We start from the raw sequence: 25,944 nt of genomic DNA, 5'->3' as shown, positions 1-25,944 counted from the left end.
TTATGATTCAGGAGGGGAATTATTGGTGACTTGTTTTCTTCAAATCTTCATGGCAAGAAAATGTTATGGTTTCACTGTGAGACTATCTGAATGTGAACCATACTACAGTCGTCGGGGGTCTGTCCACTACAGTTCAACCCAGCTCACAGCCGAATGTTTCATTTGTGTTGCCAAGCTAAGCTCAAATTAATATCACTCAACTACAAAGATCAAGTTACTGTTTGAAATAGGAATCCAGTCTCTGGATTTGTTACAAGAATCCTCAGTCCACTCAACTTCGTGGGACTATTGTTTAATAAAAGAAAGAACTCGGATGCTGGCGATCTGAAACAAACAAAACCAGAAATTGCTGGTGAAACACAGCAAGTCTGGCAGCATTTCTGGAGAGAAAATAAAGTTGATATTTTGAGTCTAGTGATGAGTGTGGTGCTGGAAAAGCACAGCAGGTCAGGCAGCATCCGAGGAGCAGGAGAATCAATATTTCGGGAATAAGCCCTTCATCAGGAAGGCACTTATGCCTGAAACGTCGATTCTCCTGCTCCTTGGATGCTGCCTGAACTGCTGTGCTTTTGCAGCACCACACTCTCGACTCTGATCTCCAGCATCTGCAGTCCACACTCTCTCCATTTTGCATCCAGTGACCCTTGTTCATAATTAGAAGCAACTAGGAAATGATGTTATCTACGCCAATAACAGGGTGGGGCTTGAGGAAAGGATTGGTGGCGAAAGATTCCAGAGAGAGAGAGAAAAAGAAATGGTAGTCAAACAAAGAGATGACTGATAATAAGCCAGGGATGAAGATAAGCAAGCTGGAGAAACAATACCTCAGCTTCCACTTTAGAACCATACAACTTGAAAGGACTCAACATTGGTTTAACAGAGCACAAACTTGCATGTCCGTTATTGACCTCCACACCCCAGCTCCTGTCATGACATAGATTGCTCTTAGCACAGCCAAACCATTTTCAAATACACATAGCCCCCTTCATTACTAATCTACATATTTCACTGCCTACTCTCAACAATTCCTTTATCTGCCTATCATTTTTCCTGCCTTTCCCTAGGCTCCCTCTCTTCCTATCCAAGCTCTCCTTCACGCATCCCCACCCTACCAGAAAACCACAATTTCTGTTTGTTTGTTTTGAGACCAATGTTCGCCAGCTTAAGTATGAATACTTAACTGGTTAAAGATATAAATTTATTGGGTCTGGCAAAGCTGTGAGATAGTTAAAGAAATCATCTGAATTTCCGGCTACTTTTCAATTTCCTACAAATTTCCTAGAGTTTGAATTTTTTTAGAGAACATGTTGAGAATTCCCTCCTGTTTATAATTATATGATGACAATATATGGGAGATGGTGACATAGGTGGTTAAATAATTTAAAAAAAAACTTGTGTGGAAGTGATTGCTGTGAAAGTTGACCCATGATCTTTTTTTGTTTGGGAAAAAAAGTTTTTTTAAATATATCCCTGAAAAATTGACCATACATTTTTCAAGAATTAACTTCAGAACCAAAGTACAAACTCCACAATTACTTCAAAAACCTTAGTCCATTTTATAGTTAAATGTGACATTTACCATATTTCCTCCAGTTCCTACTTGTCAGCAGAGTCAAGAAGATGTAAATCGATTTGATTTTTGGCTGGAGGGGCAAATTACAGAATAGTGACAAACAGCTCGTATGAAACGGGATGCAGGGCCTAACTTCAGACCAAATTTAGAATAAATCAAGACCTGAGTCTTGTGTCCTTGATTGTCGCTTTCAGTCTTTGTGGGGAGGGGCGACTCAGTGGGATTCAGTAAAATATCCACAGGTCAAGTATTAGGTCAAGGTCTGGGAACCTGTACTGTGACATTCTCCAGTTGTGCAGCCAGTTCCTTCTGTTCTGGCTCCTGAGCAGCATTGAAATTGCTGACCAAGCTGATGTTATGTCTTCATCTTCTGGGGTCTGGGGGAGGCACTTTAATAAAACAGACAGACAATAAGCGGTTGATGTGTGGGCGTTGCTTCCTCAATTGTCTGTGGGTTCCTTCGAGAACCATGTGGGTGAGTCTGATGTATGTGTTTTGGTTGAAAGTAAGCCCTGCAAAAACTACCCCTGCAGAAATTGCTTTACCTGAATATAAAGAGTAAAACTTGGAAATATTGCAATTTTAAACAAATCAGGTTAATTTTTGTGACCGAGTATTCAATGAAGATGCTTTAAAGATCTGCCAAAGGCGTATCTGGTATAGATAGGGTGGCAGATTCTGAAACGATTACAAGTGGCTGATAGATGTTGATATAGTTCTAAGCAGTGGAAAAGTTGTCCACATATGAAGCTTAATTGTTTAAAGAATCCAGTACTGACCAAACATAGCACATATTGTCATTTTAATTGTGTCCACCTTGGTTTAATCAGGTTTCATTAATTTAAGCAAAGTAGAATAAGAACTTTATTTAAAAATCATATATTAAATTGCTACCTTGTGTGGTTAGTTGCATTAAATTACTAGCTTTGTTTTCAATTGCTAGAAAATGTATTGTTTTCGAATGAAGACAGGAGGTTTGCAAAGTATTCTTGTCTTCTCCTGCTAAGAATTGAAAGGCTGCTTCACTGTTTTACTTATTTGTAACATTTTAGAGAACTTACTCCATTGGAAGAAGCATCGCGACAGAACCAGAAATTAAAGGCTGCTTATGAGGCACGGATGGCACGGCTGCATCCTAAGCAGAGCATGCAGAAAACTTCACTGGTGAGTGGAATTAAGTACAAAACATTCAAAAAGTATAAAAAGATTCACATTCCTACAATGTGTTTTGGTTGAAGTGGATTTCTAGGAATTGCTATTTTCAGAAACTTTGAGTATTTGAATTTTGTGGTCCTTTCTGCATCATTTTTCTTTATCTATTCATTGATGTAGTCTCAATAAATCTTGTCTTAGAAAAATCTTAAACAGGGTATACCAATAAATAAAGGCACTTGTCTAAGTAAAATTAAATGTTTTGATTTAATTGCAGTTTTTCCCACTAGCACACTGGTACCAAAATATTAACTGAATTGCATGGTCCAGCAGGTTGAAAAATATTGTAGTTTAAAAGGTGGATAATAGACAAACTTGCATGAGTTTCAAACATTTCTTTTCTGTTAATAACATGCAGTACTGGACATACCTGCAGTCTATTATTATTTCTCCCAAATTTGACTGTTTGTGTCAGGAGGAATTGAGTAGAACCATGAGTCATTCTAATAGTTGTACACTTGTGATTTGAGCTTAATATTTAACCCTGTATGTAGATTTGCTTCATGTCAATTATGCTGGAGGACAGTCCGTCACTAAATTCTAATCTCTTTATAAATTATAAACAATATACAAATTATTGTTCACGATGTAACTGTGAAACCATAGAAGTAAAAAATATGAGGAACCTGCTCAATCCATTGTGATTATGCCAGTTCTTGTCTACAGCAGTTCAAAACTAACCACCATCTACCTTCGCTTCAATCATTCCATACACAGAGTCATCCGTGCTCTGGAGGTCCACAACCCCCACCTCATGTAATTCAATGGCACTGATCTTTTTGAAATCTTTGTTTCCATTCAAAGTCAATAATTCAGGTTCACTCATTTGACTCTCACAAATTTATTCTACTTCTAATGCCATCTTAATTTAATTATGGTGCTTATAAGATCTAGTCTTAAATTAAGAGACCAGGATTTAAATTATACTTTTGATATTGTGTTGAAAATTGTTACTTACATTTGTTTGCTATATTGAAATTCAAAAATATGATAAATGTAGTAATTCTTAAAAAGTCTGATTTGAAGCATGCACTTCCATCTGTTTCTCATGTGAAGTGTCGGTATACAATCTGAAAGGCAACAGGTTAACTAATTATTTGCAATAAGAAAAGTTAAAAATAATTTCAGAACTTTTAAAACATCATGGCTTGCATATATTTTAGTGTGTTTGCAGTTTTTTCAAACTCATTTTCAAAATGTAACATTTCACTTATTTTGTATATTATATTATTCAAATGTTTGGCTATTGAATTAACTTACTAATGTTTTAGTTGATAATGTCATTATCTGATGCAACACTGTCAGATTATTCAGAACTTTTCAATAACCTTTAAGCATCTAATTAGATCAAGGTATTGACATAATTTACTCTCAACCAGTTAAAACAGTGTAAGAGTATTTTTTTAGAGGGATTAGAGAACAGCACTCTGCTGGCTGTTTACTGAGAAGGATCTTGTTACAATGCTATAACTCCAGTCAGCTTTAGTATCTTCAAACTTGCTCCAGCCCAACAGACCTTTTATTTAGCTTGGTTTATTATGTTGTGTGTAAAATGTTTTTTTTTTGCTACCTTTTCTCCATTTTGTGATCACTCGAAGAGGTTAAAAGCAGGTAAAGTTAGATCGGCATTGATAGATGATTTTAAGTCAACCTTCTTACTAACTATCAATAATTGAAACTGCCTTTTTTCAGCTTGCATTATGTTAATTTGTATCACTTAACATTTTGATGTACTTTTTGCCATTTGTAGTCTTACCTCAATATGTAAACAATACTTCTTACAGTGGTGTTGGTTACAAATTAATTTTGTACCTTTTGGTCATGAACAATTGGAGCTAATTGAATGGAAAATTGAAAGTTAAGTCATTCAACATTTGAAAGCCTTCCAGTGATCAGTTTAAAATCAGCAATGAGACAGTTATGAAGATATTGGATATTTTCTCAGTGAAGGGAGGATAGGGAGGAGAAAGGAAAAGCTGAGAAAACAATTTAATGACGAATGAGATTGAAATTTTACGATGGTGTTCTTGTACGTCACATTTTTTTTTAAGTTTTATATATGGTTAGCATTCTCTATATCTCACAAACTAACTACTAGCTACCACTAAAGAAACGTTTCCTGTTAGGGCTCTTTGCTGTTGATTTTTTGACCCTTTCTTCCATTTTTCAGCATAGGGAGAATGTCTGCCTGTGTAGTTGGCAAGTTCATTCCCACTCTCTACATGTCTTTAATTGCAAACAATCATTTCTGCAGGACACTGAAAAAACTGGAGGTTTTTAAATTGATTCACAGAATATGGGCTTAATAGCTCGGTCAACAGTTATTGCTTGTCTCTGTTTGTCCTTGAGAAGCACAAAAGCCTTTATAAAAAAGATACTCACAGAGTGCTGTTGGATGGGGAGTTAGAACAGTCATTACATTTTTTTATTAGCTGTGATATGCTCAAGGATGTCCTTGGGTTTTGAAAGGTGTAGTGTAACTGAAGTTTCTTAATTTCTGTACATCTTTTGACTTCGTTACAATGCATGATCCCATGTTTCAAAAGCTTTTCTGCATTGTTAGCCAGAAAGATCTTTATTATAAACCCAAAGAGGAAAACTCTCAAAATGGAAAATTTTATTTTTTGCATTTTTGTCCAGTTTCCCGTTTCTTCAGTTGAATTGTCTGTGAACATGAGTGATTTCTTTACCCCATATCTTTTCAAAAACTAACTTGACATTTTAAGTTTATTTTGATTTGATGGATAATGATTTTCAAAACTAATATTGGTAGGTGAGAGTTAAAAGTAATTTGGACTGGATTCATTTTCATCTTTCAAAATGTTTGCATTTATTTTGGAGTTGGATTTGCATAACTCTGAACCCCAAAGCTAACATTCAATAAGGAATATAAAAATAAACGATGATACTTTTTTTTTGTGAACTGAGATGTTAGTTTGCAGGACTGGAAAAAAGATTTGCTTCCTGTAACTGGTTTTTAGGTGAATCGTGAAAACAAACTGCCGAGTAACTAAACACAGTGAGCCAAGTCAGATAAAGGTGAAGCTATCACCCTCACAGATGGAAATACATTTCACTTGTGACTTTTGTTAAAATATCTATCTCCTAAGCATAAGCATTTTGACATTGAATTTTCTTGTCAAAACGTGTTTTCATTTTCAGAGATTGTCTCTTCAGCGACAGATGATGGAGAACTTGATCATTGCACAGGCAAGGCAGGCGGCTGTATCCTTTTACTATAGTGACATACTTCAGTGCAAATAACTACTGGAGAAATTTAGGGTTGGTCAGGTTTCATTTTGAACTTTAGCAAAGTATTTATAATGATAGCTGTGCATCAGTGGTATATGTTTTAGAATTTCCTGTTTAATAAGTGTAATAAGTGGGCGGCACGGTGGCACAGTGGTTAGCACTGTTGCCTCACAGCGCCAGAGACCCGGGTTCAATTCCCGCCTCAGGCGACTGACTGCGTGGAGTTTGCACATTCTCCCCGTGTCTGCGTGGGTTTCCTCCCACAATCCAAAAATGTGCAGATTAGGTGAATTGGCCATGCTAAATTGCCTGTAGTGTTAGGCGAAGGGGTAAATGTAGGGGAATGGGTCTGGGTGGGTTGTGCTTCAGCAGGTTGGTGTGGACTTGTTGGGCCGAAGGGCCTGTTTCCACACTGTAAGTAATCTAATCTAATCATATAACACCACTTGCATTCCCATGAGTAGGTCACTGCACATCTTTATCCGAAATTCAATTAATTTGAATAAATAAAACAAACAGACACCTGAATTTGAATTACAAGGAATGCAAAATACACGATTTTGTACACTGTGATGTACATGACTTTGAAGTAATTACCCTTGGCAAGCATTGCTGAGATGCCAGCAGTTGTTTCATCTTGCATTAAGAAATTGGTGGAATTCAGAAATCGCTTATTCCAGTAAAACGCTATCATCACTTTGCTTTGTGCATTTATTCTTTGTCCATCTGTGTAGGATGATCCTTTCTTGTTTTAATAATTGCCTACCTAATACCAACTCTAATAATGGTTTCTGATTCCACCCTGCATCTTTATCTCTGAAATCTCCCAAGGATTATCCTTGACCTCCTGCTATTTCTGCTATCTATGTGCTATTTGCAGCACTATTCAAAGATATGGTGACATGTTTCTCATGAATACAATGTTACACAGCCTGTATCATTCCAACAAAGCACTCACCCCTTCATATGACAAACTGTGTTTGTTAACATGACAAGCTGTGCCAGCTGATCCAAAACTCCTTCCCGTTAAACATTGGAAAGGACAAAGCCATTGTCTAACCCTTGCCACATTCTGCATACCTTCCTTTTATGCAACTGTGGGCATTGTCATTAGTTGATTTTAACTATTGACAATTTCAGTGTTCCGTTTGATCCTAAACTGAAATTCTGGCACTATTTCCTCCATCTTACAAATATTTCGTACTCTTCTGAAGAAGTGTCATACTAAACTTGAAGTATTAACTGTTTACCTATCCACAGATGGTGCCAGACTTGCTGAGTTTCTACAGCATTCTCTGTGTTTGTTACCTACTTTCATCCCTGTAACATCAGTCAACCAGACACCATTTTATCTGGTGCATTTACCACATCGAACACTCCTAGCTGACCTCTTACTCTCACCGTTTATACACTTCTGCTTACCTAAAACTCTGCCTGTATCCAAAGACACACCAAGTGTTTCTTGTCTGAAGTCCCTCTTCTCGTGGCTTTACATTTGGTCTGGTATTCAAAATTCTCATATTCAACCTATTTCATGTCTTTTTTTCCCATCTCTGTCTCTGCACCCTCCTTCCAGCCTCAGTAATTACATCGTTAGTAAGGTTATTCACTTTGAGTTTTTTTAAAAAGTAATTGTCTCACATAACACTTCTAGTGCTTTGGAACAAATCCCTTTATTGAATGCAGCAATGTGCAAACATTAGCCTTGTTTCCATTTAGAGAGGTTGACCCTGCTTTGGAGAGGGTCAACAATTGATTTAGGGCCTATGATAAGAAACCTGACTAGATGCGTAAACTCTTCCACACCTTTTTCTACAGTCCTACCTTTCAAAAAATGCAGACTAATGTTTACCATCTTGAATAGTTAACTTCTGGGAGTTTAAGGTTATTTGTTTTTCATTTAAGAAAGAAAAGAGGTAATCGTGCATTTTTAAAGTGGTATTTATTCCTTTACGTTCTGCGTAACTTTAAATATTCAGGGAACCATGTTGCTTTAAAGTTATACCAGTTGAGCAAATATCCATAACAGTGTACTGTACAGCTGCAAAGAAAGATGGAAGAACGGAGAGTGAGACTTCAAGAAGAAGCCAACAGGTGATAAAGTCTTAAAGTTGCAACATCAGTGATTTTCCAGCATGGCATATAATTGGTCATCTACTATCCACAAGTAAAACTTTTTTGACACAATGGTTAATGCCCTGCCTCTAAGCCAAAAGCTTAGGATTCAAGTCCTACTCCACGTCTTGATGGCCATGGGAGATGCATCCATAACCTGGTCACCAGGTTGTTTATCAAACTGAGAATCCTTCCAAGAATCTGTGACACATGGCCAGAGCATGACAACTCATGGTGAGTCATGCTTGGAACGGAGTGGTGCCCATTAGGCTATATACTCTGGCAACAGTGGAGCATCCTGTGTCAGGAAACTTCGCAAAAAAAGGCATAAACCCATATTTTGTCTGCCTCATGTTGCTGGGCATGGGACGGGGACAAAAGAAGAAGAATTGATAACTACACTCCTTTTGTGTATTTTTAAGAAACTTGTCTAGAAAATATTAAATATTAGCAAAAATGTACTGGCAAGAGAACATGAATGGAGACTAGATCAAAAGATTTTAACTCTTGTTAACTCAATGAGAATATCTGTTTGCGGTTCAGATTTGTTACTTTTGAGCCGCATTTGAATGATGTTTGTCAGGAAATCAGCCCCTGACCGGGTTCGGTGAATGAACAATACAGGGTTGATACCCTGCCTCCTGGGACTAAGTTTGACAGCAGCAATCTAATCTTTGGACATTGAGGACCTTGCAGCTGAGGAAAAGGTCGGAGATCCTAAGTAAGCAGAACCTCGGCTTCCTTGTGGGGCCCTTGCTCTCCTGTGTCCCACAAAATAACTTTTCTTTTAACTTTCCTTAGAGGGTTTAAAGATTTAGCTGAGAGTGTGGCTGTGATAAATACCCACAATGGATTAAAGTTCCATTAAAATCCCACATACATTGTCTGTTGGACACAAGGAGCTTTTGGAGATTACTGAAAAGTGCTAAGGTAAACTTTCAGTGCATTACTGATAGTGATGGCTGCTATTTTCGGTGCAGCTTTGTTCTCCCACTCCCAAAACTCATTTTCCACTGTTACCCTTCCTCATCAACCCAAGTCTCCTTGTGCTCTTAGTTCTGCAAAGAATCCTCTACATTTTGTCATCTTCTCCACTTCAATCAGCATGTTGCCTGCAATCACTCCTTTAGCACTGTCTGGTCATTGACTTGATTTGAGCGAGGCCTGAAATTGCTCCCCTTGGTGACAGAATCATACTATCACCATCTCATCAGAAGTTGTTCAAAACAAAAAATGAACATAGCTTGCATGGGAGCATATATTTTGTTCATTCCTATGTGTTCCTATTCTTCTTCCATTCTTTCAATCTGTCAAGTTGATGATTTCTACCTAAAGAGTACATTTTGGGTTTTGTTCATATACACGTGACACGTAAGTCCATTTTAGTTTGCTTATTGAGCCAGAATTTGGCTTAGAAATAATGCAAGTTACAATATCAACAAAAAGTTCTATTTACACTGCATCTTTAACAAAAGAAAGCACCTCTGGAACATTATCAAGCAAAATCTGATATTGAAACAGATAAAGAAATATTAGCATAGATGGCAAAAGTTTGGTAAAAGAGGCATTTTTAAGGAGCATCTTAAAGATGAATAGAGACATACTGGCAGTTAAAGAGGTTTTAGGAAGCAAATTCCGAAATTCAAGACCGAAGTAGCTAAAGATATTGCCATAAATGAGGCGCTTGTGCAAGAAGCCAGAATTGGAACAGTGCAGAGATCTTGAAGGGTGTAAGACTAGAGGGAGTTACAAAATTGGAAGAGGCATGGCCATGGAATGCTTAGAAAACAAAAGTAAGAATTTTACAAATAAGGTGCTATCAGTCCAATATTATCAGATAAATCAACTAGAAGTTAGAGCATGAGCGAAGTGCTGGCAAATGGACGAGATTAGGTTGGGATACCTGGTCGGCATGGACGAGTTGGACTTGAAGGGTCTGTTTCTCTGCTGTACATCTCTATGACTCTATAACAGAGTATTGGACTGACTTAAATTTAAGAAAGCCAACAGCTTTCACTGATAAATCACAAAGCAGCTTCCCACAACGACACACATGCAGTTATAAGTGAAGATCCTGAAGCTGCTGACTTGCCCTACTTTTTCACAAGCTTCACCATAGTTATACCTTGCAGAGAGACTTCATGTTGAAACATGTGAAATGCAAAACATTGTTTTGCTTTGATGATTGATACATGTTAAACTTGTGAAATAAAGTTTGAGCTTGTTTATTCCGGTGTAAGTCAATATTTATTGATGCAATAAACCTTACTCTTTGCAACTTGACTTGTTTGGCATTGAACATGTTCTTTTATAAATGTGGAGATAATTGTCAAATCTTTAATTTTCACAAATTTATAGAGTTGTAAAATAAATCTTTATTTTTTTGTTTCTTTTATTTGTTTCTAATCCAGTATTTTCACTTTTTATATTTGGATTCTATACAAGATTTGGTATTGTATTCACTATTCTAACTGCCACTTTCTCATTCTGACCCGACACTGCTTATTAGTGATTCTTCAGTTTGATTGCGAAAGGAGATAGACAGTTGTATGCCTTGTTCACATGGGTCCCAGCTTCTCTGTAGAGGTTGCTGTACTGAATGATGTCTCTAATTGTAGTAAGTTCCTGCTCAAAATTCCATAGAAAATAGTTAAAAATCACACAACACCAGGTTATACTCCAACAAGTTTATTTGGAAGCCCTAGTTTTTGAAGCGCCACTCCTTCATCACGTGTTTGAAGCTCCAAAAGCTAGTACTTTCAAATACACCTGTTGGACTATAACTAGGTGTTGTATGATTTTTAACTTTGTCCACCCCAGTTCAACACTAACACCTGTAAGCCTATAGGAAATATGTAGAAAAGTACAAGTGTTTGGCACACTACTTTGGGAGCTTTGTAGCTTTTTAGCGAATGTTGCAAAGAACTAAAAATGTTAGTTTGCAGATGTTGTAAGTGTTTCAGAAGTCTGCTTTTTTGGATTTCTTCCACATCTTATATATCAGTTTGGTGGTGACAATACAAATTTTTCGAAGACTTTGTGTAGCAATTATTATCTATAATGTCATAATCAGAAGGTATTGCATCTGATGCATTTGATTCCTTGTTAAGGAGATTTTCAAGCAGTGCCACACTGACCCCTGAAGAAGAGGAACAGAGAAATATATACACCAGCATTTTAGAGTTTGAGCAAGACCATGTAAGTACCAGCAGAAAAACATGCCATTCTGTTCAAATGTACTGAAACACAATAAGAGTTTAACGTTTCCAATATACTGTAGAACAAATTAATTAAAAAAACTTACTTTCAAAGGTTTAGTATAATCTTGACTATTTAGTAACTACTCAATTCTTCCACACACTAGTCCCTTATGTTATATTTTTAATATTTTCTAAACAATTCAGTGACATTCTGACACACCTGAAGCAGGTGGCACTTGAACCTGACTTTCTGGCTCAGAGATAGGGTCAATATCACTGTGCCACAGAGCCCCTTTATGTTCTGTCTTTATATTTATTCAATCAATTCACCCCAATAACCCATTAAACTACGTCTTATGGTAAGACTGAATGCAACTTTATGCATTTTACAACTGCAAAATTTGTTGTAAAAGCATTGAAATAAAATATGCCATTTGTGTCGAGACTCAATTTTTCTACATTAATTTTATTCAGTTGTTAGTTTTAAAATAATAGACATTATTCTATACAAGATGTGCATACGCAATAGACTTTTAAATGAAGCAAGTTTAGTATTTAGCTTTTATTCATCGATTGTATAGTTTAACAGACAACAGTTTATTATTATAGTTGTCGTAAAAATTCTTTTGACCTCTATTGAATGCCAACAGCAATTGAAAAGCTTTTCAAAATGAATGATAATTATACTTTAAATTTTTTTCTGTAGGAATGGCCCAAACAATGGAAAATGAAGTTAAGGTCGCAACCTAATGACCATGTTCTGGTAGCTGGCCTTTTATCCCAAATACTGAGGTAAAGATTTTATTTAGAAGTGGGTGAGTTGATAGAATCCCAGTGAAGATGTTGCAAATGTGGCAGTTCTTTTAATTAGTCAATTTTTTTCGAATTGACTGTAGAAGATTAAGGAAAGTTATAATTTCTTATTATAACTAGCCTGTAACTGCAAGATTACTCCAATGATGGTGCTGAGGTGGAGATAGTTGAGACCGTCAAGTTCCTGGGAGTGATAATCACCAACAATCTGTCCTGATCCACCCATGTTGACACTACAGTGTCTACTTTCTCAGGAGGCTAGGGAAATTCGGTGTGTCCATAAAGACTCATGAAAACTTTTACAGATGCACCAATGAAAGCACCCTATCTGGAAGCATCACAGCTTGGTGTGGCAACTGCTCTTCCCAAGACTGCAAGAAACTACAGAAAGTTGTGAACACAGCCCACTTCAACGCACAAACCATCCTCCATTCATTGACTTCATCTGTATTTCCCACTGTATCGGGAAAGCAACTAACACAGTCAAAGACACCCCCCCCCCCCCCCCCACCACCACCATAATTCAGCTTTAGTCTTCATGCTTGATCCTGTCTCGTGCAACCTTCCAAGCTCCAAAAATGAGTTTACACCTTCAGTCACTCGTTGCCATATATAGCAAGACAGTGTGAACCTCACTGCAAGCCAGTTCATTTTGAATTTTGTTTTTGCATTGGTCTGTTCTCAGGCAAACCACTAGATGGAGTACCACAAGAGCTCAGTATTGTCTTGCAAATGCCCATGAGCATTTACTAATTTATTATTATTGAGATTTCTTTTGTTGCATGATGGATTTATTACAAAGCTTTCTTCTAACTGATTTTCGTGACTTGTTACAACCAACAAATTTTGCGCCAAAATGCTGCAGAAATCTTATCTATCAGCTGTATTTAAAAGGTTTGCATTTCTTTTTCTTTTTATTTCCAGATATCTTTCTTTGCCTTCTTTTTCTTGCCATCCAAATAAACGTAGGAGTACTCCAGACTAGAGTAACAACAGGGCACTACATAAATGAAGAACAACTTAATATGTAAAGAATCTTATAGGAATAAAAACAGAAAGTGCTGGAGAAAATCAGCAAGTCAGGCAACACCCATGGCAAGGGAAACAGAGTTAATGTTTCCAGTTCAGCCTAAGTGTCATTGAACTTGAAACGTTAACTCTGTTTCTCTCTCTGCAGATGTTCCCAGGTCATGCTGAACTCCTCTCTACCATGAACTGTTTTTATTTCAGATTTTCACCATCTGCAGTTTTTTTACATTAGTTTTACATCCTTTCTCGTTGAGTTGGTAAAACTGGACCCCAGAATGAACTGATACATTAAGAAAGGAGGGAGAAACTTAAACATATGGCAGTATCTGAAAAATATTGTTACATTTGTACCATGATGTTTTTCAAAATAAATTTCTTCTGTGTGGTCACAAATAAGAGCAAACTTTTGAGGGCCTTGTGCTCTAATTTCTGAAATATAACATCCTCTGTCAAAGAAGAAAATGTATTTTTTTAATTGGCAAGAAAATAAAGTGCCAGTGAGTCACCCAGTGTAGAAGATCTCTGAAATCTGATTAGTTCAGAATTGTGTGATCCTCTGTAACTCTCTTTTTAAAAGGTACAAAAGTAATGTTGTCATATACCACAGGGCAACTTTCTGGGAGTCGATTGGTGATGGTTTAACCTGAGGGTCACCACACCTCTGGCAAAGGGCAGGGTTGGGAAGACTCCTCTTTTATGGTCTCCTCAGCCGGTGCAAGAATTGAACTCAAACTGTTGGCAACATTCTGCATCACAAACCAGTCATCCAACTAACTGAGCTATCCTTTAAAGTATGGAGGCAACAAGTTAAAATGCTTTGGAGGTGCCGGTGTTGGACTGGGGTGTACAAAGTTAAAAATCACACAACATCAGGTTATAGTCCAACAGGTTTAGTGGGCGGCACAGTGGTTAGCACCATTGCCTCACAGCGCCAGAGACCCATGTTCAATTCCCACCTCAGGCGACTGACTGTATGGAGTTTGCACATTCTCCCCCTGTCTGCGTGGGTTTCCTCCGGGTGTTCCGGTTTCCTCCCACAGTCCAAAAATGTGCAGGTTAGGTGAATTGGCCATGCTAAATTGCCCGTAGTGTTAGGTGAAGGGGTAAAATGTAGGGGAATGGGTCTGGGTGGGTTGCGCTTTGGTGGATTGGTGTGGACTTGTTGGGCCGAAGGGCCTGTTTCCACACTGTAACTAAGTAAGGTTTAATTGGAAGCACTAGCTTTTGGAGCACTGCTACTGGATGCAACCACCTGATGAAGGAGCTGCGCTCCGAAAGCTAGTGCTTCCAATTAAACCTCTTGGACTATAACCTGGTGTTGTGTGATTTTTTTAACTAAAGTTACACTGCAATTGCCATTCTTTTTTACCTTATCTTAAAAGTGTTTGGGTGTAGAAAGAGGGCAATAAGTCAATTGTGTGTACACTCCCCTCCAAATAAGCAGCATGACTCGGTGCCAGTGCCTCTTCCAAATCTATCTTGTCAAGTGAAATAAATAATGATTCTACAATATTTTAGACATCTCAAGATGTGCATAATTTAAGCCTCGTGCTCCAGTTCAAAATGTACATTTTTCAAATCTTTTCCACCTTGCCTTTGGCTCTTACTGGAATTCTGACGGTCTATGATATCTCACCTTAACAGCAAACTGTTCAATAATAACAGATTGTTAGTGGCAAGCCCACCTTTATCTTTAACTCCTACAAATACATACATGTCTACTAGTAAAGTTCACCCAGTACTGATCAGAAACAAGATTCCAAATGAAATTTCTCCCTTTGAATGTAGCAGCCTTGCAAACTATTTGCATGTTAATTCATTTAATAAGAATTGGATTTTAATGCACAAGTATATCTGAAACCACTCTCAGCATCAGTAATGATCAAATAAAATTAACAGCTTTTCAGGTGTATGCAAACAGTACTCCAAAAATGAATTACTTAATTTGTGGGACTTGCTGAACAAAACTCCTAAATATTTTGCGAAACAATAATAGATGGAGGGATTTGTTGCATTAGTCTACAAGCTGTGTTATGGTTTCCATAAATATTTGCATAGTGTTGTCATTGTGGCCGACAGTGCTATCATCTTGCATAATTGTTCCCTGCTTTGCAAATGCTAGTCATTCATTTTGTAATTGTACTGAGGATTGCTAAGAACTAGCTTTAAAGTTTCAATTTGCTAACACTGCTTAGTGTTATCCACATCCAAATTTGAGTAAAACTGTCCTTGCTGCAAGAATGTTTATGTAATTCTGCTCAGCATAGAAGTCAGTTGTTTGAAACTGCATGACTCATATTATTTATAAGTATATTGTCATATGTTGACACTGATTTATTTTAAGGTTAAAGATGAGCCACATTTGTCCATCTGTTTACCCGTGACTATATGAAAATATTCAGTGATTCAGATTTGTTCTCACACGTTCACCTTTGTATAGAAAATGAAATATCACAATAATAATACCACAGAATTCACTACTTTGGACACTGTTGCATTACTACAAAAAACATATCTCTGAGAAATCTAAACAACTTTAAAATATATTGAGACATAATACACCCACTCCACAAATTATATTGCTGTATTTTTAAACTTATCATTAATAATTATTGAAGGAGCAAATGGATTTTTAAAGTTATGTAGATGGGTGACAAAAAAAATCAATTTCTATTTCCATTAATGTAATCCATACGAAGTCAAATGTGATTTAATTCAAAGTTTTAATATTTGTTTTTCATGTAAATTTAACGTTTGAATAATCATAAGGGTTCAGGATTTTGCAACGTGGGATTTAGGCAGTGACTGAATTTAGGTCAGGTATATATTTTCCCTTGTCCTCATCAGTTGTGAATTAATTTTGTTTTTGGTTAATCTGTTTCATTCCCTAGTTGCTCAGAATATCCAATCTCCCAACTCCTGAAGAAACTGCAGTGCAAGATCTACAGCAAGCTTTATCCGATTGTGAACAAACATTTTTTAGACCTGGCTAGCGTCAATGAGCTCGATGCAGGCACCGGATTGTATTCATCCCTTTCACAGTATTCTCTGAATACAGACGTGATACCTTCACTCAACAGAGGAAGCAGGTTAAAGTCTTCCAAAAGTGCATGCTGCTTGCAATCTGTTCAAGATCACAATAAAATAAATAATAGTGGATTAAGACACAGTTCTTCTGTTAGCTCATTTGCATTTGCTGAACATCAAAATGCAAATTCAGATATTAGAGATCAGAGTGGACTGGCTCAAAATATTACAAGTCAACAAATCAGTTCAACTTCAATTGTTACGCCAAATTTGATGGCTGATAAGGATAGCCCTTTTGAAGATTTGGAACATTATGTGATGAAGTTTGAGCAACAACCAGGAAGCATTACAGATAGTCTGATGCAGATGACAAACTCTGATCATCTTCATCAAATGGAAGATATTTCATTGCAAAATCTTCTGAAGAATATTGTAACAGATGTACATAATTCAATAGGTAATGTACTCATTCCCTTCACAACTTTGAATAAATGTAATTATTCTGTAATACCAGTAAATGCTGTGTGGAGAAGACATTTGCTGGCCAAAATAGGGAAAGTTGCTGTGAATTCTTGCTCAAGGTAATACTAGCATAGATATTTGAATTGTTATTGGTGCAATGTGTAAGAATTATATCATTTTCATAATCTACAATTGAAGTGGAGCAATGTGCATTAAGCCAAAATGGGTCACATTTAAAATTAGACTGCCCATTTATTCCTAATTTTGCTGCCTTTCTGCCATGTCCTGATTTATACTGGTCAATTCCTCTCCACCTCATTGTGCTCAAAGCCTTCTACCTTATGCCCAGAGTCTTACTCACCTGTACTCTCACCCGCTACTCCACCATTTATTGTCAAGGCTCACTTTCACAATTTCAAGGTTCACTTGAGAGCTGGCAGCACATTATCTGATGTTAGAGATGCTACCTTTATAATAGATCAGAAAACCCGTGTGCCCATTTTCCCTGTCAGGCAAACATAGAAGATTCCAAAGCATGATTCAGGGATGAGCAGAGGACTTCTATTATCCATCAATCAACAGAAACATGAACTGGTTATTTTTTCTCATGTCCAGGTTTGAGACCCTGCTGTGTAAATTTACCTGCTGAGCTTATTTATAGCAGCTTCAATTAAAATATGCCTTTTTGACTCAGGCACTTTATGCTTTCCTGAAATTGTGAAAGTTGCATAATTAAATGTAATATAGTTACTTTGCATCCTTATTCGTTCTCTCCTTTTCTCTGTCTTTGTTCTTATTTTTCCTCATTAATTCCTCCTTTCCACTTTCCTATGTATTATTGAATTTTCTGGACACCTCTACATCAGGTGTAATTGCCACCTTGTTAAGCTTTTAACCTTCATTAACTGAATTAGTCAGAAATCACCTGCACACTTCCATTTTACAACTAAGGTAGGTAACAATTCAAATGCAATTTCATGCATTTTTCTAGAGATCTGAGAAATTCATGTCTTACTGATCTATTGTACTAAAGGTATGAGATACATTTCTTGTCATCTAGATGAATGTAAGTTTGTTTTGAATTATGCGAGGGAGGTAAGATTTTCAAGTTAATGAGTCATATTTTTCTAGCATTATGGGGACATACTTGGGTCGTTGGCACCAATTAGGGAATGTGACAATAAGAGAATATGACGTATGTTAGATAAACTCAATCGAAATGTAGTCCAATCTTTGACTTGATACTGAAAATTCAAAAATCGTTTGTGACATTAAAATTAATTAGAACACAGCTGTATTTTCTTACAAGTAACTTTTATTTAAATCAGAAGAATTAGGGTTTAAAAATTTTTTTTCAATGTGGAAGCATTAATAAAAGCTCGGTTTGTAGGTGATATTTCAGTCAGATACAAAATGAATGAATGTTCTGAGGAAACACAATGTTATAAATGAAATGAGAAACAAAAGTAGCCACTAGATGTCAGTATGCTTTAATGATCAGGATTTAAATTAAATTATAAATCTGGTCTGAATTGTTTGTCGGGAGGCAGTCACTGTTGATTGTGGCTCCATTCCTACATTTTTGCGCCGTGACCATGATCTCTAGTTCTGATTGGGATTTCTGATGGTAGCATCTTCAGAAATTCAGAACAAAGTTTAAATCAGAATCCTTCACAGTCATGGATCATCTGGGGAAGCCAAGCTGTGTCTGCCTTTTATGGCACTAGCCACTGTCTTCTGCTAAGAATACATTCACTAACACATTAAAAAGCTTTGGGATATTTAAACATCTTTTCAGTGAGTGACTAAATGAACGTGGATGAGGTTAATGGGCTTGGATAGCAGCTGAGTAGGGAGGCAGACATGTCGTCAAGTCAGTTTCAGAGGTGTTCGCAGATCAGGAATAGTAAATTCATGTTGGGGGGATGATGAGTTGGATGGTTGGGTCACGGGAATCAGATGGTGAGGTCAAGTTTGGTTGGACAAAAATTGGGGGCGGTGGGGGGGACCAAAAGCAATTCAGGGGTCAGCTATTTAGGTACCTGCGAACTAGACATGTTTTAACCTATTCAGTATTCCTGGGAAAACAATCCAAGTCAGTCATTCAATCAGAACTGTTCAACTATAGTTCAGGTTTTGGCTGTCAAATTCACACTTTTCAGGTAGATCCTACAGAATCGGTGCATATCGTCTTCCGAGGGGGTCCTGATGTTTATTCTCTGGTTATGTGTCTAGTCTTAGACTGTCCAAAGACCCCGAATATTTGGGCGTATATTTTATAAAACAAACCTGGAAGAAGGGCATTCAGACACCTGCACTATATTCATTCAGTAAGATTATCTGGGTATTCCTCTTCCCCCTTCTTTATTCAGTTGTTTCTCAAATAATTCCAAAAAGTCTGCACTTGCAATAGAATAACCAGTGCAATCAAATTGATCACATTTCTGTATGAAGAATTCCCTAATATGAGTCCAAAATTTACCATTCATTTGATTGAACTTGCTTTTATTCACTATTGGTAAGTTTAAAGTAACTATCTAGATGTTGTTTCTGTACTGTTCTCTGTCTTAATGCCACCTTAAGATCACCTTCTTCCTCACCTGTAAAATCCAATGTTCTGCATCTTTTTTCATTGCTTGGCCTTCAGATTTGAGGGATCAGCCTCATGAGTTTCTCTGAATTATTAAGGGATTGGACCAGCATTGGACATGGTCAGCAGGGTCAGCCTGCTATTTTGGTTATACAGTGCATTTTTTTTCTGCTTCATCCTTGCACATGTTTTTACACTGAATCTATTAGAAACTAATTTTCTTTTAGCCAAATTCTTAAATACATTGACAACATTTAATATTTATGCTGCCGGTTTTAGTCTTCCTATTCCTCATGATAGACTGATGAAGAAAGTGAAGTTGCATGGGGTCCAGGGCGTACTAGCTGGATGGATAGAGAACTGGCTGGGCAGCAGGAGACAGAGTAGTAATGGAAGGCAGTATCTCAAACTGAAGAACTGTGACCAGTGGTGTTCCACAGGGATCCGTGTTGGGACCACTGTTGTTTGTGATATACTTAAATGATCTGGAGGAAGGTACAGGTGGTCTGATTAGCAAGTTTGCACTAAGATTGGTGGAGTAGCAGAGAGTGAAGGGGACTGTCAGAGAATGCAGCAGAATATAGACAGATTGGAGAGTTGGGTGGAGAAATGACAGTTGGAGTTCAATCAGGGCAAATGCGTGGTGATGCATTTTGGAAAATCCAATTCAAGAGTGAACTATACAATAAATGGAAAAGTCCTGTAGAGAATTGATGTCCAGAGAGATCTGGGAGTTCAGGTCCATTGTACCCTGAAGATGGCAACACAGATCAATAGAGTGGTCAAGAAGGCATACGGCATGCTTTCCTTCATTGGACGGGGTATTAAGTACAAAAATTGGCATGTCATGTTACAGTTGTATAGAACTTTGGTTTGGCCACATTTGGAATACTGCATACAGTTCTGGTCACCACATTACCTAAAGGATTTAAATGCTTTGGAGAGGGTGCAGAGAAGATTCACCAAGATGTTGCCTAGAATGAAGGGCTCTGGCTATGAAGAGAGGTTGAATAGATTAGGATTATTTTCATTAGAAAGTCAGAGGTTGAGGGGGAACCTGATTGAGGTAACAAAATTATGAGAGTTATAGACAGGGTGGATAGCAGGAAGCTTTTTCCCAGAGTGGGGGACTCGATTACTAGGGTTCATGAGTTCAAGGTGAGAAGGCAAAAGTTTAGGGAGATATGGTGGAAAGTTCTTTACGCAGAGGGTAGGGGGGGCCTGGAATGTCTTGCCAGCGGAGGTGGTAGTGACGGGCATGTTAGCATCATTTAAGATGTATCTAGACAGATGCATGAATGGACGGGGAGCAGAGGGATCTAGATCTTTAGAAAATAGGCGACAGGTTTAGTTGGTGGATCTGGATCAGCGCAGGTTTGGAGGGCTGAAAGGCCTGGTTCTGTGCTGTAATTTTCTTTATTCTTTGTATTACACTGCACTGATCTATGTTAATTTACGTATTTAATAATGCATGATTTGCATTATAGGTTTCTGTACACAAGTTGCTTGTGTAAAGGAGGAAAATAGAGCAACTTCTGCAGTCTTAGAATAGTCTAAAGCTTTTCTAATACCCAATTTATGAACAGTGTGCCTCAAAGGTTTGGGAGACAAATGACCAGTCTATCTTAGTGCTGCTGATGAAGAATAAATATTCTATACACATATTATTTCCCTGATTTTCTTCAAATAATGTTGTGAAATCACATACAGCCACCTGAAAGTACAGATGGGGCTTTAGTTTAATGCCTCATTAATGATAGGTATTCATGGTGAGGTACTGCTTCAGTACTGATTGGAGTGCCTCGATTACGTATTTCAATCTCTGCATTTAATCCACAACACTAATATTATTGAGTTAAGATATGAAATAGTGCAGTGTTATCATGATGTCACGACAGCCCTCTCGCTATCGTGCATGTTTTATCCACTGCCATGCTTTGAGCTTGACTAATAGCCATTTCCCCTGGAATCTATGAAGATATTTTTTAATTGAAGCACCCAGTAGTCCTCATGTCATGGGAAAGTTTTCTATATTAAAAGCATAGTGCAAATATAACACTTATAGGCACCTTTGCAGAGACAGTGACATTGTGGTAATGTGCTGGACTACTGGTATTTCTAGTTTAACAACCTCAAAGTTCAGACTAATGCTTTCCAAATACAGATTCAGATCCCAACCTGGCAATGGGTGGAATTTGCTTTCAGTTACTATATCTTGAATATGAAGCTAGTCTATACAATGATGACCAAGGCAACCATATTCTCATATCAGCTGATGGTGATACTGGACATATCAGATTCTAGAATGGAACATGGCTTAATTGACTGTAGATTTTATGTTTTCAATTTGTTTACTATGGTGGTTTGTCACTGAGCATATTCACATGAAGCTACCAAATAAAAGAACAAAAATAGGGGACGACCCAAAAATGAGGAACAATCAACCTTACAAATGGGATATAGATAGGTTAGGAGAGTGGGTCAAAGATGTGGCAGATGGAGTTTACCGTGGATAACTGTGAGATCATGCATTTTGGTTGAAAAAAATGGGAAGGTGACCTATTATCTAAATGGGGAGAGACTTCGGGGTGCTCCAGTGCAGAGGGATCTGGGTGCCCTCATTCATGAGTCATAGAAAACTAGTGTGCAGGTACAGCAGATAATAAAGCGAATGGAATTTTAGCATTTATATCTAAAGGAGTAGCATATAAAGGTAAGGAAGTATTGTTGCAACACTACAAGGCATTGGTGAGAGTATTATACACAGTTTTGGTCCTCTTATTTGAGGTAAGACGTAGTGGCAGAGGAGGTTCACTCGAATGATCCCAGAGATGAGGGGTTTGTCATATGAAGTGAGATTGAATAGATTAGGCATATACTCTGAGGAGTTTAGAAGAATGAGGGGAGATCAAATTGAGATATTCAGGATTATAAAAGGTACGGACGAAATAGACATGGAGCAGATGCTTCCTCTTAGGTGGCATTCTCAGACAGGAGGTCAGAGTCTTAGGATAAGGGGTAGCAAATGTACAACAGGGTTGAGGAGAAACTACTTCTTCCAAAGAGTTGTGAATCTGTGGAATTCGTTACCCCAAAATGCAGTGGATGCTGGGACAGTGAGTAAATTTAAGGAGGAATTGCAGATTTTTAATTGGTAATGGGTTGAAGGGTCAAGGGAAGAATGCAGGAAAATGGAGGTGAAGAGCATATCAACCATGATCGAATGGCGTAGCAATCTCAATGGGCCGAATGGCCTAATTCTGCTCCTATATCTAATGACCTTATGAACATAAGTCTATTGCAGAAAAGAAAACCAAAACATAAAGGACAAGTTAGTAAGGTCAAAACTTGAACAACAAAAAAGAAAGATTCACTCCTTTCTCCCAGCAATATCCTTCATCGACACTCAACCCCAGTGTAGTATCACTCCTGTCTTAATTCAATTTTTCTGAACCAACCAGGTTGTCAGCATTTGCTATTGGAATTTCTGCACATTCACCAGATATGATTCTCTTAATTACTGTCTCTTCCTCAGGTGTACAAACATTGACTATTTCACTGACTCTCCAAATTGAAGATTAGAAAAAAGCTCGCTGTCTACTTGAATTCCAAAAACAATTTAAGACTTCTTTCCTGCTTTGATAGCCTTAGAGACTTCCACACAATCAAACATCCTTTTACTGGCATGAATCATCATCTTAGCTGAAACTTGATTGTGGCACCAGCCATATGTCTTTCTTTATGTTAAAAAAATTCAATTTTGCATGCTCTTCACTTAATTCCTCATGTTGCTCATCATTTTGCTTATGCCACATGCTTTCTTGAAAAGGCTGCTTTGAACTCCATGTTTAAAAAAGAATCACTTTCTTACCTTTTCCTTAAATAATCCTTTTCGCAGACTTAAAACCGAAAACTCATTTACCTCTACTTTAGAATCTGAAATCCCAAACAATGAAAAACCACAAACCAACATCACAACATCACAAACCAACATCACATATTGAATTTTATGAAAACCTGTCTAGTTTACCTCAGTAATATTCTTTAATGAACAAAATCTGCTGATTTTTGTGTGGTCTGGCTTACATGTGACTCTAGACCCACAGCTATATGGTTAACTCTTAATTGCCCTCTGGGATAGCCTAACAAACTACTCCGTTCATGAGCAGTTGGGTAACACATACTCGCTTTAGCCAGCAACACCTATATCCCATCAAAGAAAATGAAAATGTACAGTAATGTCATTGCACAACAAAATTTATAGAAATGAATATTGTTCTAATAAGTGTCATATTTATTATCAGTTATTTATACCTTGATTAGAATCATAGATCTAATTACCATTGGATGCTGATGGTGTGATGACCTTTGATGTGCAAGCAATATAGTAAGGAAAAGTTATAATTTCTTAAAATGATCTGTGGACATTATTTATAAGAACATTTGGAAAGGGCTTTTATGTGTTTCCATTTATTGAATCGTAAATGCTGATCTATGCAACTTGGTTACACTTGACCTGGATGCACCTCTATCAAGAAAGAAATTAAGAATGAATCTGTGTCGCAGACAGGCACAAAGAGAATCTGCAACCATAAAGGAGCTGGAGGGTATTGACAATCAGCCTATTAATACATAGACCAAGAGAAAGCAGTCACAGACAAAAAAAAAGAGGAAAGCAGAAACCATGTAAGGAGAAGAAAAAGCAACTCCTTCAGAAAGAGACCAGTTTTTCAGTTTTGCAGAAAAGGTAACAGGAGCTCCCTAAAAACTGGATGCACCAGCTGAAAAGGTATTTTACCGGATACATCTAAACCATAATCCGAGTGTTATTAGTTGGCTGTTTATGGATTCTGGAAAGCTACACCATCCAAACTATCATAATTGAAGAGTGTGGACTGACAGGTGTATGTGTTGTGCTGATGACAATCATAACTGTGAAACTCTGACGAAAGCTGTTGTCGAACCTGACTCTTACCCACCCCGTGTGAGTAAAGAAATGTGAATCGTGTAGCTGCATAGTGCTACATGTCAATAGGGAGTAATAACAATATTTTTGTTGTGTAAGATATATCTTTGTTGCATTGACTATTGCCTGTTCATTTATATTTAATTTGTGTTATTTCTGATTCATGTTAAAATAAGTGCTGCAAAAACTGAAAGCATATTGCTTTTTATCATTTGGGAGTCAATTAATTGTTGATTCTTGTTTATGGATTCCACCATGTGGATTGTAAGGATAGCATGAATAAGCAAATTAGAATGTTTGGAATTGCACATAAATCAGATATTGTAACTCTTATAACATTTAAGCAGCAGTTAGATATTCATTTATATTGCTATAATCTCCAGCTTATGAATCAAAAGCAGGAAAGTAATTAGATGAGTGTAATTAGACCTGTGGTGACTGCTAAGACAAATTGGACCGAATGGCCCCCTGTGTTGTCAACGTCTGTCCTTTCAGATTGTCTCGAAGTATTTTCACATTTTTACTTAACATTCTTGTCTCTGTTTTATTTATTATAGATAGGCTGCTGTCCTTGTGTATTCTTGCCTTTGAACCTCTCAACACTGCGACTGGAAAAGATCAATGCTTGGCCAGCATTGAGGAAGCTTTGTTCCGGCCTATCTGGGTGTTCCTTTTGACGCTGTTTAGGTAATGTATTATATGTAAATTTTACAAGAAATGGAAATCTGAGTTTTTAATTGGGAGAAAAAAGTTAGGTTTGTAGTAAACAGCATTTTTTCTAAGTTTGAAAGTAGTGTTGAAAAATTACCAAAATTGATTCCCTGTTAAAATACTATGTACTAATGCTTGCTGTGTAAGTTGAAGATGTGATTGTTTTTCAACGAATCAAAGTAACATGTACGCTGAATGCGTGATCAAAACAGCTGGCCTTGGGAAGAGGAGGTACCACTGAGAACCAAATACCTGTCCTCCTCCTGAACTCCCAATCTTGTCCCACCTTAACCCATACGGCCCCCAGCCCGTCCTCGCTTATCTGTGGCCTGGATTCCTCGATAATAGTGGGCCACTGAGTGGATGCTTTGTCAGCTGCGACCGTCACCTGCAAAAATGGGGCCGGGCCTCTGATTAGCCGGCACCTTTTGTCATCCTAGTTATGAAGTTTCCATGCTTGCTGTTGGCAAAGCTGCATTTCAGGCTGTAGAGAGTACACATCGGAACGAATGTGTGCCGATTGTTCAGTCTAGTCTAGTTGATTTACTGTTATGTCAAGTGTCTAGTAGACTAAACTCTCCTTTGAATTCCAAATGGAGTTTCTCATGAATCTCAAATTCTGTGTGTGTTATATACTGCTACATTTTCCTTACTCAAATGGTAGTGGCTGTCATTGTGATCTGCTTACTTCGAGATGTTTCGAAAATATCAAAAATAAGCATGGGGAGAATTTTAACTTTTGTTCAATGTCTGATATTAAAATTTTCAAAGTATCAGACCTGACTGCAACCTGAATTTAACAAAAGCTGGACTAGGAAGCAGATTGGCAGTTTAAATATTTGACTTAAATAACTTTGCAGGTCTAATGGAGGACACCCAGAATTTTGGAAGTCAGGAAATTTAAGGGATGAATAGAAGCATAGGTTTAAGTTGAAGTTGGGTGTATCCACATCATCGTACTCCACTGCCAGCTAACCTGACCCCAGCACCCAGG

The 25,944-nt window shown here is 37.5% G+C and overlaps 1 protein-coding gene across 5 annotated transcripts in view; it reads left to right on the top strand.

The window, feature by feature from the left end:
- vps9d1 (VPS9 domain containing 1) overlaps positions 1-25,944 on the top strand; it is a 74,415-nt gene that overhangs the window by 13,157 nt on the left and 35,314 nt on the right. For all 5 annotated transcript variants that reach the window (XR_006314088.1, XM_043706681.1, XM_043706682.1 and 2 more), the window contains exons 5-11: positions 2,626-2,737; positions 5,948-6,010; positions 8,079-8,131; positions 11,263-11,350; positions 12,059-12,144; positions 16,086-16,678; positions 24,797-24,926. Coding sequence is in view for 4 of the 5 variants with exons in the window: in XM_043706681.1 (XP_043562616.1) it covers positions 2,626-2,737; positions 5,948-6,010; positions 8,079-8,131; positions 11,263-11,350; positions 12,059-12,144; positions 16,086-16,678; positions 24,797-24,926 (1,125 nt within the window). In the remaining variant the exon portion in view is untranslated. The remainder of the gene's footprint in view (positions 1-2,625; positions 2,738-5,947; positions 6,011-8,078; positions 8,132-11,262; positions 11,351-12,058; positions 12,145-16,085; positions 16,679-24,796; positions 24,927-25,944) is intronic.

This window comes from Chiloscyllium plagiosum, chromosome 17 (genome assembly GCF_004010195.1).
Source record: "Chiloscyllium plagiosum isolate BGI_BamShark_2017 chromosome 17, ASM401019v2, whole genome shotgun sequence".
Lineage (NCBI taxonomy): Eukaryota > Metazoa > Chordata > Chondrichthyes > Orectolobiformes > Hemiscylliidae > Chiloscyllium > Chiloscyllium plagiosum.
The sequence above is the reverse complement of the archived record's forward strand: the minus strand, read 5'-3'. Positions and strand labels throughout refer to the sequence as shown.